This window comes from Daphnia pulex, chromosome 7 (genome assembly GCF_021134715.1).
Source record: "Daphnia pulex isolate KAP4 chromosome 7, ASM2113471v1".
Taxonomy (NCBI): domain Eukaryota; kingdom Metazoa; phylum Arthropoda; class Branchiopoda; order Diplostraca; family Daphniidae; genus Daphnia; species Daphnia pulex.
Window position 1 is genome coordinate 8,031,618 of NC_060023.1, and position 18,935 is coordinate 8,050,552.

General features: G+C 40.4%; 6 protein-coding genes across 9 annotated transcripts; 2 read left to right on the top strand and 4 right to left on the bottom strand.

Moving 5' to 3' along the window:
• Positions 1 to 4,457: 4,457 nt before the first annotated feature.
• LOC124196660 (neuronal membrane glycoprotein M6-a-like) lies at positions 4,458 to 6,178 on the top strand. The gene is made up of 5 exons (XM_046591818.1): positions 4,458 to 4,928; positions 5,003 to 5,159; positions 5,250 to 5,409; positions 5,473 to 5,623; positions 5,697 to 6,178. Exons 1-5 carry the CDS (start codon positions 4,925 to 4,927, stop codon positions 5,951 to 5,953), a joined length of 729 nt encoding a protein of 242 aa, XP_046447774.1. The 5' UTR covers positions 4,458 to 4,924; the 3' UTR covers positions 5,954 to 6,178.
• Positions 6,179 to 6,269: 91 nt separating this feature from the next.
• LOC124196658 (GPI mannosyltransferase 1-like) lies at positions 6,270 to 7,721 on the bottom strand. The gene has a single exon (XM_046591816.1). It carries the CDS (start codon positions 7,583 to 7,585, stop codon positions 6,329 to 6,331), a length of 1,257 nt encoding a protein of 418 aa, XP_046447772.1. The 5' UTR covers positions 7,586 to 7,721; the 3' UTR covers positions 6,270 to 6,328.
• Positions 7,722 to 8,353: 632 nt separating this feature from the next.
• Positions 8,354 to 10,410, top strand: LOC124196657. The gene is made up of 2 exons (XM_046591814.1): positions 8,354 to 9,006; positions 9,063 to 10,410. Exon 2 carries the CDS (start codon positions 9,064 to 9,066, stop codon positions 10,369 to 10,371), a length of 1,308 nt encoding a protein of 435 aa, XP_046447770.1. The 5' UTR covers positions 8,354 to 9,006; position 9,063; the 3' UTR covers positions 10,372 to 10,410.
• Positions 10,411 to 10,948: 538 nt separating this feature from the next.
• LOC124197524 (cryptochrome-1-like) lies at positions 10,949 to 13,585 on the bottom strand. 4 transcript variants are annotated; one of them, XM_046593034.1, is made up of 9 exons: positions 13,378 to 13,585; positions 13,155 to 13,295; positions 12,878 to 13,093; positions 12,695 to 12,813; positions 12,521 to 12,625; positions 12,206 to 12,447; positions 11,865 to 12,127; positions 11,452 to 11,793; positions 10,949 to 11,373 (listed from the first exon to the last, which is right to left on the bottom strand). In XM_046593034.1, the coding sequence occupies exons 2-9, from the start codon at positions 13,270 to 13,272 to the stop codon at positions 11,201 to 11,203; spliced, it is 1,578 nt and encodes a 525-aa protein (XP_046448990.1). In that variant the 5' UTR covers positions 13,273 to 13,295; positions 13,378 to 13,585; the 3' UTR covers positions 10,949 to 11,200. The 4 variants fall into 4 exon arrangements, with proteins under 4 accessions (XP_046448990.1, XP_046448992.1, XP_046448994.1 ...); XM_046593036.1 differs by having other exon boundaries at positions 13,155 to 13,340; positions 13,420 to 13,563; XM_046593038.1 differs by having other exon boundaries at positions 12,695 to 12,795; positions 13,378 to 13,526.
• Positions 13,586 to 13,803: 218 nt separating this feature from the next.
• Positions 13,804 to 15,730, bottom strand: LOC124197701. The gene is made up of 2 exons (XM_046593231.1): positions 14,424 to 15,730; positions 13,804 to 14,319 (listed from the first exon to the last, which is right to left on the bottom strand). The coding sequence occupies exons 1-2, from the start codon at positions 15,621 to 15,623 to the stop codon at positions 14,083 to 14,085; spliced, it is 1,437 nt and encodes a 478-aa protein (XP_046449187.1). The 5' UTR covers positions 15,624 to 15,730; the 3' UTR covers positions 13,804 to 14,082.
• Positions 15,731 to 16,262: 532 nt separating this feature from the next.
• On the bottom strand, positions 16,263 to 17,285 carry LOC124198404 (speckle-type POZ protein-like). The gene has a single exon (XM_046594233.1). The coding sequence runs from the start codon at positions 17,283 to 17,285 to the stop codon at positions 16,263 to 16,265; it is 1,023 nt and encodes a 340-aa protein (XP_046450189.1).
• Between the last annotated feature and the right edge of the window lie 1,650 nt (positions 17,286 to 18,935).

Sequence of the window (18,935 nt, forward strand, 5' to 3'; positions counted from 1 at the left end):
CGATGTAACTTTCCATCACAATGGAAGGCTAGAAAGAATAGAAATACATCAGCTCCACACTTTGATCCTTTTGCTTCTGGCATTTCTTTACCTATAGGGCCTATCACAGTGCCACAAGAAAATAAGCCGGGGAAAAAAAGTAATTTAAATCAATAACATTGAGACAGATTTATTCACACCTACTTCTCTTTTATTACCGCGCCGTGTTCTCTAGAGTAGTGAAACATAAAACGTGCATTGAAATTTGTACCGCAAAAATAACTGTAAAAAAAAATTGCACAGTTCCACGTGTTGCCTGTTCTAAAATAGAAAGGCCAAAGTATTTGCAGCCTACGCAATATAAGCTGCTGAAATACTACCTGGAGACGAATGCGTCATTCATCGAATTAGTAATTACTCCCGAAATAAGATTATAACAACTATAGTAATTTTAAAAAGAACAAACTTTTTAGGGGAAACCAAACAGATGGAGTCACACCACACGATTTCCATATTCTTTTTCTCCGCTGATCGACACATATGTTATGTATAACAGGTAAATTTTAGAACACGTCAAGTGGGAATTGACCTTGTGCGTGTATTAATAAAACACGGGAGGAAGCCAACAACAGGTAATATGGCTTTCCTATTGTATATACGTTATATTTCAGTTGTACATACGTGTATTCGACTATTCGTAGCTAGTTGTCGCCCATAGCAACCAAGAAAGATTTCAGCCTCCCCCCGTGTTATAATTAAGAGAGCCATCTCGCTCGTGTGTCTCTTCTCACTGCAGCAATTAAAGCGCGTATCCATTCAAGTTCTCGTTCCGCGTTTCTCTCCCGAGTTCTTATATTGAGGATTCCATCTGACGGCCCATCAGACCAAATAGGAAAGGCGGAGAAAGATACATACAAAGAAATAAGGGGATAGAAAGAAAAACGTGGTATATTACATCTCGCTGGATGAACCAACACATATGCATCAGAGTCTATATAGCGCCGGAATATCAATCAAGATCGAAGTTTTTTTCTTTCTACATGTTCAAAAGATTTCTTTGGCTAACACACACAACGAGACACATCCACCTACGCGACTTTGTGCTGGTCATCGCTTTATTGGTTTCTAATGAAAAGGGGGAAAAAACGCATCATGTTGGACAGATGTTATGCTGCGGCTTAATCCTCTTCCTCGCCGTATATAGCGGCCATTGAACACGAGTCTTCGATTTGCCGAGGGATTCAGAGCGCGAGATGAAATGAGAAAATGATGTAAAAGCCGCGGCCGTCCTTCCATTACCGAGTATATCTCTCGATAGAATTTGGGTGTCGACAACAGATGAAAGCGGACAAAGTTATCAGTAATTATTAGAAAGAACGCTTAGCCTTTTTTGCGTACTAAGAAATCGGATGTAAGGAAAAATTGGGAAGTCTATAAGATTTAACACAGTTCTGTATTGCCAGTCGTCGGAATTGTTTTTCTTCAGAAAAACGCGCATCCCTTGCAGGAATAAGGTGGAAAACAAAACAAAATACATATTTAATGAAGATGACCGTAATTTAAGGCTGTTACGGAGTAGACAATAGAAGGGAGGGGGTCCGTCTAAGAGAGAGTGACAAAATCTATGAATAATTGATGGCGTCCAAGTCTGTAGAAGAAGCAAACACCCAAAAGAGAAAACATATCAGCAGCAGCAGCAGCTATTCTCGTAAAGAAAAAAATACAGGTGATGGGAAAAGGACGAAAGAAGAAGAAGAGGTGATATAATATGTAGTGGACAAACTGGGCTGTTCTCACGGGCTGACGGGCGGATGCTGTGCCGCTGTTGAAGGGAAACTGCAGCACCCGCAAACACCAAAGGCGTTTAACAGCCGCCCTATACGTTACTTATATTCCGCGCTATTTGCCATGTATAATACAGTCACAATAGTCTATGCGGCCGTAAAAGACTGCTGCTGCTGCTGCGTCATATCGTGAATACAGCGCTGCTGTGTGCGTGTTTTTTTTTCAAGGCGCGGGAGCAGCTAATTTTGTTGGAAAGCGATCGATAATTCGTCATCACTTATTCATTGGAAACCTTATATATAAAAAGAGGTAGTATATATAGTGTGAGTGTGTGTGAACGAGATAGAGAGAAAAAAGAGAGCGTCAATATGTGGCAGCAGCCGCGGGAGGAGGATCCCATTGTCGGTGCTCAAATAACCTTTTTTCTCCCCATTATATTGATCAATACCGCGTTCGGTCATCATCATCCTTATACCTATATAGGAATAAAGATCTCTCTCTTTTTCGTCTTCTTTTCTTCTCAAAGCTCTTCTATAAGCTCACGTTGAGGAAGAGCTGCTGCGGATATGTCTGGGAATTTCTTAGCCAAAAGAAACGCGCTTATATATTTTTCCGACGTTTTATAACCATAATCGAATTGAACATGTTAGCAACGTTATTTGAACATCATCTTATATATATTTTTATGAGTGGTGAGCACGCTGCGGGACAAGAAAGGGGTTCCCTTTCTTGTGTGTGAAACTCTTGGAATAAAATGGGCTCGGCATTGGAGGTTTGTTGGGTAGTCTGGGCCTATGTAGACGTGTATGTACCATAAGACGTACGCCAGTTCCTTCATTTCTCGTCAGTCGCCAGGCGTCTATCTTTTGTACGTTATAGTGTAATGGGCGGCTGGTGCTGACGCTTGCTCCCGTCTCACCAAGTATATTCACGTGAGATGGAACTATTCAGCACGATCAGGGAGAAGAAGAAAAAAAAATGGCTATGTACAGGCACTCGATAACCAGTTCCAGACCGATCTGGTTTGCTGATGATGTTCATCTCCTTCAGACACTCAATCTGCTTCTCATTTATTTTTTAAGTCTATAAGAAATTATTATTAACTCGACAACGGTGTCAGAATAAAGTGACCTACTTTTTAAAATAACTTAGACTCTCACAAATTCTTATAGCTATAATATCTACTACAAGTATTTGATCCATAGTTGTTATTGTCATCTCTCAAGAGGAATAATGCCGTACTGCAAGGTTCATTGGGGTCCAAGTAATAAGCAACTCCGGGGTCTTTGGAGACGAGCATCTGCAGCTTTTACGACGTAGTGACGCCCACACTATTAATAGAATATTGCATTATATAGGAAAGTACTAGTCTTTTCAGAATTTCTTGTTCATTCATCAACACCAATCAGATCGAGTTGCCAGATTTCTATTTTTCTTACAGACCCGGAGACATCAAGTGTAATAAGATTTTTAAGACCCGACAATTCGTTTTTAGTGTCCCTCGACGACGACTCGACCGTGTACGAACTCAAAGTCAACTAACTCACTTTGCAATCAAAACTGTTTGACTTAACGGCCGTATGACTGTTTATTTGATTTACGGCGCCCAGGGAAATCGAGCAATAGGTGTGCGGACGAGTGAAGAAAATAGACGATTGTAATGGTATAAGCTCCCCCCACCATCCGCTGGAGCACAAACTTTTGTGGTCGTCGAAAAAGTTGGTCTGCAACCACCACTCGGTACACGAGTGGTGGCTGTGTGTGTAGTAGTTTCAATCAGCAGTAGACCGCACATTGCAGCCGAGGCCACCGCAATAATAACCATTCTGGAATTCAACAAACTCATTCGATGCACTCCGGGAGCGGCTATTACTAGAATCTAGAAGCGCGCGGCAGCTGTCGTGTATAGAGGAAAGAGCAAACGACATTTCTTATAGTATTTATTGGCAATTGAACTCAACAACACGTGTGGGTCGTGTAATTTTCTCGACGACAGATAAGATCACGATTCACACCTATAGCAGGAAACAGTATTCATAGTAATGTTGAGGAGGTGGACTCATAACGATAACGACATAACGATCGTTACGTAACGAAAAGCGAAAATGAAAGAATGAATTAATTATTGTCATCGCGTGTCAGAATATATCAACACTGTTTACCTAAGCAAAACTCGTTACTATATTTTAATGCAGTATTGGAATAACTTATTTTTACTAAATAAGAAATAAAAAAGGAAATGATGGACATAAAAAACGACGCCTTGGATATTTAATCAACTGCAATGGTCTATTTCTATCTCTATTTTCGCATCGTAACTTTTTTTTACTGTCTTCACAACGTAACACTCACACTAAAATTTATTGTGCATAATTTTAATGTAGTTTAAAGGTCGAACGACCGACGACGTACGAATAATATAGTACCTAATTTCACTCACGCTTTCGCAATATTAGCCTCACACTAGAATTTTTTTTTGGCTTGCAAATTTCTTACATCCGTTGGTTTATTTAATTCAATGATTGCGTGATAAAATATTTATAACTCTTTCATGAACCCCGGCCATAAACAAAAGTAGGATGAACGAACTCGGGGCATTTTTATCAAGTACCGGTGAAGACGCTTATATATCGATATAAATTCCAAATCGAATCCAATTATAATCGAGTAAAAAAATTTATGAAACAAGTCCAAAGTTTAACAACAATTTTTTGAAAATAATCCTTGCAATGACGTAAAGATAATTTTCAAAAATCGTAATTCGTAAAGATAACGATAAGAAAAAGAAGTTGCAGAAACTTCAGTTGACATTTTTTCCGGATAGCGTCTGCTCTATTGTTGTGCGTTCCACACTCGGCTGGGCATAAAATCCCTTCCCTTTCCATGTCCCAACTTTGATTTCAACTTCCGGACGCATCTTTTTTTTTTTTAGCTCCACGCGCGCGCGACCGCAGACCATTAATTAGACAAGGTATCCGAAAACCTGGAGAGTAGTGGAAAGTTTTTCCTTTGCGCCCTGAGGGACTCACGACGTGCACTTGTGCTTTTGTTGAGACTCTTCGTGTTTGACAGGAGGTATACGGCCTCGCATCGGTGCAGCTTGGGTGTGTTCTTACAGCTGCTTTTGTTTCAGTCGAGTTAAGCCTCAAGTCTGAGTAAGATGGGTAAGTCTGAAGATTGGGTTTTTAACTGCTTTTTCAAATGCCCAGGATTTTAAAGTTTTATTGGTATTTGATAGGTTCCTGTAGAGATTGCCTCACTCGCATCCCGTATGCAACCTTTATAGCCACTGTCCTATGCTTTATTGGTATTGGTGTGTTTTGTGGCACTGTTTATCGAGGAGCAACTTTAGCTAATTTGATTCTGTTGGATGTGTTTCACGTGCAAGTGGAATGGTGAGTGACTCTGACTCTACCCGAACTCCACTATTTCTTATAGAATCAACAAGTAAGCATTCTTAATTGTTAATGTTATTGTTATTGCAGGATTGGAATCATGAGACTACTACTCATTATTTTGGGTGGTATCATGGCTTGCTTAGCCCTCATCATGCTTGTTGTGGGTTGTTTGGCTACCGGCAGCACTCGTCATACTGTTTATAGGGCCTGGAAAGCAAGAGTTGGTGGAAGGCTGTCCTGTGCCATTGTAAGATTTAAATAACAATAATTCTTTGGGCAATTTAGTACATTAAAATGTTTATCTTTACAGTTCCTTGGAATGTCCTACATTTTATTTTATGTTTGGGTTGGTATCTTAGTGTGTTTGACTATGGTCACTTTGATTTTCACCTTGTTCTGGGGACTTTGCGTTGACAACCAACGCCGCCATGATCGTCCCTGCATCTCCTTCGTCCAATTCGGTACGTAGAATAAGATGAAATTAAATATCTTGTAAGCTAAACTAATTTGTGTGACCTTGTTTTAATTGCATAGATTGGCTATTCCCGAACGGGACAACCATCGACGATTTACAAGTTTGCGGTCCGGAAGAGTTAAAACTCTTTTGCAAGGATTACGTCGAAGTTGCCGAAGTATCGTTTATCTTGTCAACTGTCGCGTCGTTCGTAGTTTCTCTTGCCTTGGTCCATTACTTGATGTGTCTGGCGTCCAACTACGCTTACATCCGCGATCAGGAGAAGATCTCCGATCTACAGGAAATGCAGTATCTCCACGAATCGATTATGAAGTAGAAATGCGAAAGTAGATTTTTAGTCTTTTATGTTATAGACTAGCCAGGACTTTTTCCTCTTCAACGTTCATTCCAACAACGGACAATTTTAATTAGATTTCAGGTTTTCTTTCAGACAATTTTTTTCGCCGTCCACGTTTGACTCGATTCCATTTGCAAGTTTCTAATGACACAAACGAATTGCCTTTTTGCTTGCTCTTAAGAAACAATATACTTCTTTTTATTACGTTTTGAATTAACTCAACTCTTATTGCCTATCGATAATATAGATTAACTTATCTTTTACATCAGAATATAAAAAGTCGGCGTGTTAGATATTTGAAAGTAAGAAAACAAAAGTGTATTCTTTTACACACGACTAATAACGAATGCATTGTTACAACACTTTTGGCTTGTCCCGCCGATTATTCTTAACTTGGAGGACTTGGGTCAAAATATAGACGTTGACAGCAAAGAAGAGGAGGCTCGCCACCCAAACGTGTAGCATGACGTTGTGACCGAGAAACTCGAGTCTGTACGCGCACAGAAGCCACAGTCCCTGAGATATCAGCCATGCCAATCCCATGGCCACCCGTTTAGTATTGCTAAAGTGGAGCTCAGGGATGCATAGAGGGAGAAGACTCAAATACCAAAGAAAGTACTGTGACGTGACCACTTTGTTAAAGGTGACGAAGCCAAAGGTGAGAACGAAGAGGGCTAAACTTAGGTCGGCTCTGGAACGGTAGCGCCACGACAGGATGAGCACGATGAGCAATTGTGGTAGGAAAGAAGCCAGCGAGACCAAGGGAGCCGTGTCCAGCTCACTGTGCAGGTAGAGCAGGTAAAAATAAGGCGAGAAATTGTGTCGGACGTCTTGTCTTGTCAAGTGGTACAGATATGTTTCGTGAAGAAAGGGCCAGCCGTAAAAATAATAGCTGACGGAACTGGCCGTGACGAGAGAGAGACAAAAGCCACACACCAATTTGACTCGGCCAAGATTGGGTTTCAGACTTTGGAATAACGTAGCCGAAGGGGAAATGCTGGTATAGAAAACCACCGAGTAGATGATGGGATAGAGTTTCAAATGTACTGCTAGGCCAAGTGAAATACCACAGGCAAAGTAAGATAGTCGGTGGTGAAAGTAAAGAGTAAGAAGTACAGAGAGAATGATGAGCGACTCGGCATTTCCCCTTGTAGAAACTACGAGGGTGATGGGATTAAATAACCATAGACAGAGACTTTTAAACGCTACTGATGGATTGAAACGCGACTGCACATTTCCGTAGATGATGAGACCGTTTACCAAATCGACAACTGAAAACAAAATTTTACCAAAATTCGCGTTCAGGAAAATATTGGGAGTGAGGATCCAAGCCAGTAGTGGTGTATAACGGTAGGTGGGTCGAAGGTAAGGAGATTGTCCTTGGGTGACATATCTGGATGCATCGGTGAAAACTATATAGTCCACGTCTGTATACTGAACCGTCAGGTAATTGTCTTGAAAGTGTCCCCACAAGATGAGGAAGAGACGGATGGCTAAACCGGCGGCACAAGCTTTATATTTCATTTTCTCACTATCACACTTGTCTACAGCAGCTTGACTACGGATTTCTAGACGCGGGTTCCAATTTTTCTGGCTGCTTTGTGAATGCATTTTCTCAGTTCATTGAACTCTTGAAGGCATGCATTTTGTTTCAAATTTTCTTGGACTACTACACATTTGGCGTAATAGATAGCTGGGCCACCACAATCCGCCAAAAGCTGAGGGAAGACTTTCAGCCTGGTTTGAGCCTTTCTTACAGAATCCATAATGAGCCTGAGTTAATTAGTGACATAATATTTGAATTGAAGCATTTTATGAAATGTAACTTACTTTCACTTTTTAGGTTCTTCTAAAGCACCATATGAAGTATAAACTATGTAGGTATAAGGTATAAGATATAAGTATAAGGTATAAGGATACACTATATATACCACATACCTATGTTATCGTAAATAGGTTTACTAAAGAAAATTGATAAACCAATGGTAATTCCCAGAAATTGAAACAAGTAAGGATGTCGGTAAATCCAAGTGCGTTTTGGTTGTTGATACCTAGACCACACTGCTTTACGCGATTCCTTTTCCTAAATGGGGATAAATTTTTACATTTTCAGCCCAGCAGAACATATGAAATGTAAGATACCATCATTTCTTACCATGAAAAAAAGGACGTTGATCTTTTCGAAAATGTAAACTTTTCGAATATGTTGATTTTATGTTTTACTATTTTAATCAAAACAACGATTTGGGAGAGGATGAATGTGATCGGATAGCGAAGATAACGAACGACGTTCCACGTAATGAACGTCAAGACGTACTTATACTTTTGTCGTCTGCTAAGTTTGTTGATCGATTCCAGCAGGCAGCAGCACAGATGGTGACACCTGGTGGTCTTTATTTGTGCGCTGGTGAGTGGTGACTGGCGAGCCGGCGAAAAAGAAGCCAATTTTTGTTTTCTTTTACAATCTAAAAATTAATATGTTTCATACTTTTCTTAATTAACCTGAACAATGTTTGTAATTTATATTTAAATCATTTCCCCAAAGAATCATTAAAAATAATGATTAAATCAAGCATGAATGAAAGGTTTTAAGTTGGAATTTATCGCTTGCGGGTAGTGTTTGTGAAGTAGACAGGTTATAAGTAAGAGCTATATTAAGAAGGTTCATCAGTTGTAATTTAACCACAAAAGAATTACAGAGTTTCACCATGTTTTGCTTTACTAAAGTCAATATGCTTTATGCAATACTAGTTTGCACATTCTTCGGCGTTACCGTGGGCGCATTTGTTTTCGTCAGCCGAGCAGACCAGATTTGTCCAACTTACATGAACAATGGAACGATCGGCCTGTGCTATGTGGCAGTTGGCGCCGGTGCAGCAGGAGTAGCCGGAATGATTTGGCCCTTTCTTCCAGTGCCAATGCGTGTTTACGTCTCGTTGATTGCCACCATGACGGGAGGACACGTATTTAACCTACAAATGACTGTACTGCTGTACATCGAGACAATGCGCGCGTTAAGTCACATTCAGAAGGTAACGATCGTCCCACTGGAAGTAGCAGAATGCTTGAAAGAAGAAACCGTTTACAGCATGCAGCTGATTCGACGATCCATGTTCGGCGAATCCAACGTTGACGACATGAACCGCGGAATAAAAGAAGTGGCCGATAGCTTCGACCGAGCCAGAAAAGCCCAGGACGTTTTCCGTGACAGTATCGAAAATGGATTTCGCTGGCTCGAGAAAAAGGGCTCAACCTGCACAGACATCTTAAAGGGAGCCTATCCCGATTGCATAGCCCAGGGCAACTCCAATTGCGAGTCATTGAAAACGATGAGCAATGCCCCATGCGGGATATTTTCTGAGGACAGGATCACCGAATCGTTGCTTGGAATTAGAGGTCGTATCGCCAACTGGATTTCTAACGCAATTCGAATGCGCGTTGGTATCCTTTTTGAGATGAAATCGACAAACTACGTCGAGGATGAACTTGTCAATGCCTGGGCACCGTTTAAGGCAGCCATGAACACCGGCTCCAATTTGATTGATCTAGTTTACGACTTTGTTACGACATACGTTCTCAAGTACATGGGCCTAATCATTTTGATAATCTGGCCATTTGGTTACATCCTTTGTTACAATCGCGGTCCGCTCGAATTCGATAACGTGTACATCCCCGAAGAAGAGCAAGAAAAGGAGCACAATCAAGTCAACGAAGAAACTCCAAACCAAGTTCGATTCCTACCGTTACAACTTGGCATCGAGACAGATAAAATTCAAATGGTGCCGGCCTGGATTCCATCGCCAGGAGAAATTGTTAAAGGGATCAAAGCGCTCATCTTTGTCGTAGACTTGATAATAATTCTGTCAATCTTATATCTGGATTTCTTCTACACTGAGCTGGTGGACAGCTTGTACTTCGGTTCAATCAACCTATTCAACCGCTATCAAGGAAACATCTTCGACATAGTTCGGCAGCCTTTATCAGAAGCTAAAGGCATGCACTACATTGGACAAATCCTCCTAGAACAATTGGATAGTCTTCAGCAAGCAGCCGGACTGGGACGAATGATGGCTTGCGCCCGTCGAGCACCGCCTATCGATTATACTTACGAAATTTTCATTTTCGCTCTGCTGATGCGTTTGTTTTACATCTTCTCGCAAATTAAATTGGCATGGATCCCGTCTATGATATGCGCACGATACAACGAGATGCGTCACAAGCAGAGAATGCGTTGTCTCAAAGCCCGGACCCTCTTACGACGAGAGAATTACATCCCACCGACTTCATTTCCTTGGATGAGATCCTTTTTTCGATCTTTTTATAACTTCTGCTCGATAGATTTAGTCCCCTCATGGGTACGCTCTTTGATGAACGCTAGGGAGACATACAATCTGTAACTACCGCATAATCTGCTAAAAACCTGATTTCTGATTGGATTAATACAAATATTTCTTGGTTAAACTTGTCGTTTTTGTTTTATTCGGTTTTGTTTTTACGCTGGAAACATTGTAGATTTTTTTGTATGTACGTAAACTCGACTCTATCAGTTTTGAGTTTTCTCTTTTTTATTTCTTAGTTTCCTACCTAATAGGAATAGGATTGCAGATATTAGTTCAAAAACTGCTGATGTCGTTAGGTATTCTCCTTTTATTGGATAACAGAAAAAAACCGTTCACGATCATTGGCAATGGCTACTCTTCTCGCGCAGCTTTCGTGGCGAATCGTGGTCAACTACTATACCAGTAATAAAATACATATCTATACATCTGTTTGCGTATCAATAGCTAGAGTAAATTCCATTCTTTCAAAACTGGGCGGGGCTGACCGCATGATCTTAACGAAGCGACCGGGAACGGACGATGACGTTAGTGACGCCGACGCAGAAGATACTATATTGCTCAAGAACAGCCAGTCTGATATGGAACGCCAAAAAGTGACAAAAAATTTAACTGCTCCAAATTATCAGTCAGTACACAAGATTTTTGAAACACCTATGTCCGTATTACAACCACATATAACAAATTACAACACAACAATAAGTATCAAATAAATAGATTCTTAATTTGGACGACTTTACGCATGAAAATATGTCCTATGGCCATTTGACGAATTACACCAATACATTTATTTGATCGAATTGTCTAAATAAGCTCCTCCCGATTAAATCTTTCGAAATAATTGTCAATTCAAAAGATAGACTCCAGAATTTGAGATATGGATATTTGTTCAGAAAGGGAGACTGTCATCTGGCAGACAGAAAAATTTATATACTTCGCTATTGGACGAAGGCTGGCAGTGAGCAGGAGTTTCTTTAAATTTTTGACGAAATTCCTTCATCCATTCCAGATTTCGAGGTAACACCTCTTCGTGAACCACCATTCGAGCAGGGTAATCTTGGCCTGTAAGGGGAAAGAGAGTATCGGATAAAAAACCTAATCTACAATACAACTTTTTATAACAGTATACGCTACACAAACCTATTATACAATTGGCAGTACGCTGAATATTAATGGGAGCCTTCCATGGCTCGTGAATATACTCGAATTCAAAGTTGGCTAACTCCGGAACGTATCTACGAATGTAGTCTCCTGATGGCTCCAGTCGCTTGCCATATAATACCGAATTGATACAGACAGAGCAATCGAGTAAGCGCTCAAAAGCTGAGCTTGACACCCACATCCAGTTGCCAGAGTTAACTGACCAGTCGGAATCTACCAGTTGATTTGCCATGTACTCGGCGCCAATGTCCCAATTGAGCCACAAATCTCCACGAGTTAGAAACATAGCTACAGCATTGCGAACGGAATGGTGCATCCATCCTGAAAAAAAAAAAAAAAAAACGGAATTTCGAAAAAAAATTCTACTTGTGCACATAAATGAAAGCATTTACCTTCTTGATTAAGTTGCCTCATCCCAGCATCAATGAAAGGATATCCGGTTTGACCATTTTTCCATTTTTCAAAAAACTCTTCGTTTTCAACCCAAGGAATTTGTAAACAGATGGGGTTATCCACTTCCTTATCGAACTTGGGATTCATCCGGCTCATGGCATAGAAGTAATCGCGCCAAATAATCTGGCCTGTAATGCCCAGCCAAGCAGGAGGGTTTCCTCGATTTACTTTATCAAAAATTTCGTGAATTTTCCAATAGAATCTGAAAATTTTTTAAAGGGATAATTATTGAAAATAAATGAAGAACTATTGAAAATAAATGAAACAAAATTAAATTTACAGCCGGACTGAGATAGCTCCCACTGAGATAGCTGCGCTCAACGATAATGGTGGACCAAGCAAATCAGGTCGAGCTTGGTTTGGCTGATAGAAGCCACTCCGGAAAGCGGTTTCTTCGGCCTGCAATCTGATGGCGAAGTGTTTTAGTGCGTTAGTTTCTCCACCAAAAATTCTTCGTCCACGACAACCAACCGGATTTTCTGGTACCCCAATTTGACTTAGAGTGGGTACTCCGCCAAATAGCTGTGTATGTCATAATTTATAGATTTAGATAAATACATAGACATCCAGTTTTTACATTTTTCTGAAAACTCACAGTAAACCTGTTGGATTCAAATGGTTCTAGGGTGAGAAATTTGACACCTTTCCATTCAGGATCAGCTACTGGTTTAGGTGGATCTCCAACTGACATTGCAACATGCTGAAAAATAAAAACATGGTAAGACGACTAAGAAATTGTACTAGTTGCTTGATTTATGTGAAACATTACCACAAACATTTCATAAGTAAGAGGTGGAGTCCCACCATTAGATGCTATAATATCCATAGGATCCCACAGAGTATGAGCAACATGTTCATAAACTTCAATATCTAATTCCGAGCAAAAATCTGAAAAGAACACATACAATTTAGATATTTGTGAAAATGTAAACATTTCTAAATCAGATCTCACTTTTTGCAGCAATGTCTCTTTCATGAAAGATAGGCTCACAATCCTGGATGAAGCAAAGTTTGTTAATGGGCTTAATATTGTGCAGGTGACGAAAAACTTCCAGCGGGCATCCTTGAAAAACATGTAGCTTGGTCCCAACACTTTTAAGACTTTCATTTAAATCTTGCAAGCATTCCAGCAAGAATCCATTCATATGGTACGGCTTGTATCCAGGATCTATATGTAAATTTATATTTAGCTAATGTTTGAATAAAACAAATTTGTATCAAAAGAATACCTTGAAATGTTGTGTCAAATACAAACAGTGCTATGAAATCCTTGGAATTTTCCAATGCAGACAGAAGTGCAGGATTGTCGTGAATCCTCAATCCTCGTCGAAACCATAATACATTCATATTGAACTATGTGTAAGCACTGCCTAAAGAAGAGTGATGAAGAGAATCCGACTACGCAGTTTGACTATCTACAAAACCGGAAAAGACGCACGGAAACCTGTTTACCTGTTTATCGAACATTGATTGAAACATCAATAATCAAGAAACCTGTGACATTTGCCGCAAAAATGGACCGGCCTCGTAAAATGTAAGGCCTGACGTGCAGAGAAAACACATGGCCTTAACTAAACTTACAAGGCCGTCAATAGAGTTTATAACCTTAGAACCCTACAGGCTAGCTACCCCATAGGAGAAACTCTAGCCAAATGCTACAGAAGTGGCCAACTTTTGTTTCTAACTCGCACCACTGCCGCTAGGTTCTCTAGGTAGTTAGTGGCCCAAATGTTCGGCGCTTAATTTGAAAACATGCCTAAACATGCCTAAACATGCCTAAGTAAAAAAAGGCTAAAGCTACAAGTCTCGCAAATCGCGAATTCTCATTCATACCATTTTTTCCATCTTTACTCGATTAAAATAATGAAAAAGGCAAGATTAACAACTCAATGGTATAATCCAGAAGAACAAAACTGAATTCATTGTAAAAGAAATTAACAATATGAAATCCTTATGAATCCTTTGAGGGAACAATTAATCAATTTAAACAAAAATCAAAAAACTTCTTAAGTTATTAGCTTTACTAGTTTGCAGGAAGGGACATCTCTGCTTTTACTTCTTCTTTGAAGGGTGGATTAGACAGCTCAGCTTGTACTTCTTCATTGACGGGTGGATTTGACATGATTGGATACAATGGATATTCAGTAGGATCAAATTTCACGGAAACCATTCGGCTGGGACGAGGACTTTGCAGGCCCTTTGCTTCTTAGGTGCAGGATTTTTCACGCTCACGACAGGCGACTTCTTAGCAGAAGAAGTTGAGGCGGCCAATTTGGCTTTCTTGTCAGTTGGAAGGTCGAATTGTTCGGGCGGTACATTATTCTTAGTAACAATATCTATTTCATCTTTTTGTGGATTGAACAAACGAAAAGATCCTGCAGCTCCATGGGCTCCCTACAAATTAAAGACAAAAATTTAAGCCAAGTGTTAACAAACCAAAGGAGAGAATTTCTCATTCAAATAACGCAACAGAAAAATAGCAAAACAGATATACTTACTTTAGTGTTAAACAGTACGCGTTGGGCGACGCCTTTCTTGAGTGCTTGTTTCAAGTGAACATTGGCCATTTTCGAATCATCACCGAGTTTGAAGGATGAAACAATGTAATTGAGAATGGCCTGGCGAGACGAACCTTTGCTATTTTGCTTCAGAATCTTGATGGCTTCTACGGCCATGACCAAGTAGGGCGGATGAGATTTCGGCGCTACGCTAGATTTCTTAATTGGGGCATTTTTGATTACTTTTTGGGTTGCAGCAGCGGTATCAACCTTTTTCGACGCCACCAGTTCTTTCTCGTTAAAGGCGTGAGCCGCGTTCTCCAACTTCTCGACCGAGTGCTGCCTTGACCAGGTGATGAGGTTGTTGACGTTGTCGTGTGTCAAGCAAGACAACAAATAATCGATGCAATCCTCCTTCAAGTCTTCAATCTCAAATTTGCTAGCAGCAACGTACAATTTCTGAGCCGTTTCATCTGTCAGAGGCATTGAAATCCGGCCACAGTAAATGTAGTTGAGAAGACTTAGGAAAATTTCTGGAGCTATGTCTTCAATTACAATTGGATCAGCATTATCTGTGTTCTTCTGGAATAGAGCAGCAAAGATTTGACTCCTAACCGACAAGATTTTCGAGTGTCCGCCAATGCGACGATCACCTTCGAATTGAAACTGAACATCGCAATCAACTTGATGAACAAACAAATCTGTCAGCAGCTTCAAGGCCTTCTTCTCTCCTCGACAAAAACTAGGCTCGTACTTAACTTGGAAGATCAAATTCACTGGCAATTTTCGCGAGCTGTTAAGTTCGCCATTTTCGTTGCTGCTGATGACCAGTGCGTCCGATTTCCAGGAACTTTTCTCCAAGACCCAAACGGGCTTCAAGGGATTGCGTTGGCTTCCGTCAACGCTGACGGAAATGTTGCAAGGCAGGTGGCGATATCCACCAGAAGAACCTTCCAATCCATTCGAAGTCGGATTCCCATGCCATTCCATTCGCAAAGAAGCTGTGCATTCGCCTAGTTTCGATTGTTCGATGGACAAGTAGCACGTAACTTTGCATAACTCGAAAGAATTGTAAAGGAATAACTGGAGTGTTTCTTCTATCGACGTCTCGTCATCCACTTTCTTGGCGGGGGGTTTGATCGTGACCGTCCACTCGACTTGTGACGTGTTGTTGTCCAATTGTTCGACCTTAAACGGCATTCTAAACTCGGCTAACACGCGGAAAACTGCACGGTTGTTGAATGCGACCACTTGTTTCGATTGTATCGTCTTGACTAGTATTAGATTCGTAATTGCTGGGCTTCCTTTGTCTGGCGTTCCTTTGTCCGTTTTCTACCCCAACCTCCTTCACTCTTCAGTCTGAATTTTTCTTGGTTTTTCGACCACTGGTTTTATCTGCTATTGTTTCGCAGAGGAGGATAGGTTAGCTTTGTTTCTTGTTTTGTTTGATTTGAACAAACTTGGTGTCTTTGATGCTCTGACTTATTTAAGTAAAATAATAAAAAAATTCATCTGATAGAAAGAAAACCTTTTTAGTAAGGACCCTTTTTAGCCGAGAGGCTGGGACTACAAAGAAAAATAGAAAAAATGGCCTTGCCAGTTTCGCACTCCCTTTCTAAATTTTGAGATTATTTCCTTTCTCTTATTTTTTAAAATTCTACTTTAATTAGTTTTCCAGTTTTAACTGACGGAATTCATTCAGGGAAAAGCAAATTTTCTAAATCGTTCAAATTATCATCTCAAAAACTGTGCAAGTGTATAAAACTAATCATAGCATTTTTTCAAAAACATGATACACAAGCAATTCAAACAAAAAAACAAATCATGTTACAACAAACATTAATTTTTAACAATTAAGGTGAACATGTTTTCCATCATGCGGCGAGTCGCCAACACACTCAGCTCCGGGTAGTTTTTCGTCAGACTCTCCCAACTTTCCAGTTTGCAAATTTCCTTGCCGTGTCTGGCTGCGAAGGCGACAGTCGCTTCCTTGGCTTTTGTGATTGAAAAATTGTGCGACCAGATCATCAAATTGAGGACGTTGTCCACTCGAACACAAGTCAACAGGAATTTGACGCAATCTTTCTTCAAATCAGCAATGTCATATTTGTCAGCTGCCGCGTAGAGAAGATGGGCAGAAGCTTCCGTCATGGGTTTCGACATCCGTCCGGAGTAGATGTAGTGGAGCAGTTGGTCAAAAATGTCGGGCTGGATGTCTTCAATGTCAACTTCGCCCGTGATTGCCTCTTTCATGTTGTGCTGAAACATGGCCGCGAAAACCGGACTCCTGGCCGCCAGGATGACAGAATGGGCGCCCAGCTGCTCCCGTCCTTTGAAACGAAACTGGACATCGCAATTACTCTGCTGGACGTACAAATCCTTGACGTGTTTCAGGGCATTCTTCTGGCTCCGGCTGAATGTCTCGAACTCGACCCAGAACTTGCACGTCAACGGCAACGACTTCTCTTTGCTAGAACGAGAGAATTTGAAAGGGATTAATCCAGACATCCATTCTTTCTTCCCTGCTCCTCTCAACTCCTTCAGTTTAAACTTGTCGCTTCCGTCGACGCTGCCCCAAATGGCGAATGGACGGTGATGATTTTCCGACTTGACGCTTACTTCTCCTCCGCTCAACGTCGTCGATTGTCTGTGCCATACTAAATACAGCTCAATTTCGTACGTGTTTTTCTTGGGATTGACAGTCTGGCTGTACAAATGGCACGTCACAGTGTAAGCGGCGCATGGATGGAAACGATTCAGTTGGACTTTCTCGTTTGTGTGATACTGCGAAACGTGTTTGACTTTTGTTTTCCAAACGATACTCGTCAGACCGCTGGCCGCTTCTCCAACCGTTACTGGCATCTTTTTACAACTATAATAAGAGTGTCAAAATTAGGAATAACTGAAAAACGAAGGCCTTCGCAGGATACGTCTGTCTCGTGTAAATCTCCTCTTGTCACTGGTGGATCGGACCACTCCTTGGATCGCACAGTCGCCATTATTTTTCCTTCTTTATGAAAGACGTCTCTACCCTTGTTTTGTTTTACGCACCTTTCCCCTTTCATTTTACTGGAACTGAAATCTCCGGATAATTGTAATCTGTAATGTATTTAAGCTTCTTGACAAATCGGATAATTTTTTCTCCGATACAATAAAAACATACAACCAGTATTCATTTCCTTAATTAATCATAATCGATTCTAGAATTATCAATTTCGCTTTTCCGTTAAAAAGTCTTCCTGAAACACTAGGAATGTACAAAACATCAAGTCCTTTACATTATAATTTATTAAACCAATATCGAAGGCTGTATACTACTAGAGAGCCGATTGTTTATGCTTATTGACTATACGTCGATCTTATCTATTCCTAATCAGACTGTCAATTTCAGCAGTCAGATAACCGCGCTATTAATGTGGTACTTTATCAACATTGTAGCTATACTATCTTCCGCTATCATCTACAGCAAGACATCAACACGCAAGCGTTTTGCGTTTTGTCATCTTTTTAATAACATGGTTTTATTATGTTATTAGGTTATTAGGTATTTTATTAGGTTTTATTATGGCATGAAAATCATAGCATCATAATGAATTTAAAAAAAAATTAATGAAATAATATTTGAATAGCATTGTAATCAGTCTAATCACCACTGAAATAGTAAAAACGCAATTGGTGTTACAGTATTAGTAGTTGCATGTTCTTCTTTGCTGCAGCATCCAGCTATGGCAAGCCAAATGTCCTGGCAGAAACACTTGATTCACAGGCCCCGCGATCGCAGTTACTCGATGATACGTTGTATACTTGATGATTCCGGGAACTTGATCAACGGTCGCAAACTTGATCGACGATTTCTGCCGGGCATTGACACTCGCAGATGGGATCCTCTATCAATTTACCAACATAATTAAAAAGTATTCGGGTGTGTTCCGTTGATCCCGTACGTTATTAATGTGAAAGATGCTATAGACCAAGAATAAGCTGCGTAGCTTGGAAGCAAAGTTCTGGATAGTTCTTGATAATTTCCATCCAATCCTTGCGTGAACAAATAGCTTTTGCGTTCTTTGAGATGAAATTCAATGAGGCTTCGCGAAGTTTTTGTGAACTATGGAGATGAGCCAGCACCAGGTACTGTGCCGCGTTTTCTATCGTCAATTTGCGGGATAAAACAAGAGCGCACTCTTCCTTTAATGTCTCAACCGCATATTTGTCTGCTGCAACCAACAATTCAGCAGCATCCACGTTTCTTCCGCTGTTGAAATTTCAAGTGTAAATGTAACAAAGAAGCTCTTCAAAAACCTCGGGGTTAATATCTTTGATTTCAACCACTTTTTCTTGGTTTTCTCTAAAATTGTGCTGAAACATTGCTGCCAATACGGGACTTCCGGAAGCGAGGATTAGGGTGTGAGCTTTGATGTTATTATTCTTGCATTTAAAAGTGACATCAGACAAAGTTTTGGTATTCCATAGATTTAATAAGTGATCAAGAACGTGCCTTGATCCTTTTTTCAC

Bases quoted from the DNA above. Each gene is read 5' to 3' on its own strand.
- LOC124196660 (XM_046591818.1), top strand. The intron at 5,160-5,249 runs GTGAGTGACTCT...TTGTTATTGCAG, and splicing joins TTTCACGTGCAAGTGGAATG to GATTGGAATCATGAGACTAC. The intron at 5,624-5,696 runs GTACGTAGAATA...TTAATTGCATAG, and splicing joins CATCTCCTTCGTCCAATTCG to ATTGGCTATTCCCGAACGGG.
- LOC124196658 (XM_046591816.1), bottom strand. From the start codon at position 7,585: ATGCATTCACAAAGCAGCCAGAAAAATTGGAACCCGCGTCTAGAAATC.
- LOC124196657 (XM_046591814.1), top strand. From the start codon at position 9,064: ATGCAGCTGATTCGACGATCCATGTTCGGCGAATCCAACGTTGACGAC.
- LOC124197524 (XM_046593034.1), bottom strand. From the start codon at position 13,272: ATGAATGTATTATGGTTTCGACGAGGATTGAGGATTCACGACAATCCT. The intron at 13,094-13,154 runs GTATTCTTTTGA...ATTTACATATAG, and splicing joins ATTTGACACAACATTTCAAG to ATCCTGGATACAAGCCGTAC. The intron at 12,814-12,877 runs GTGAGATCTGAT...TGTTCTTTTCAG, and splicing joins AAGAGACATTGCTGCAAAAA to ATTTTTGCTCGGAATTAGAT.
- LOC124197701 (XM_046593231.1), bottom strand. From the start codon at position 15,623: ATGCCGTTTAAGGTCGAACAATTGGACAACAACACGTCACAAGTCGAG. The intron at 14,320-14,423 runs GTAAGTATATCT...TTTAATTTGTAG, and splicing joins GCGTACTGTTTAACACTAAA to GGAGCCCATGGAGCTGCAGG.
- LOC124198404 (XM_046594233.1), bottom strand. From the start codon at position 17,285: ATGCCAGTAACGGTTGGAGAAGCGGCCAGCGGTCTGACGAGTATCGTT.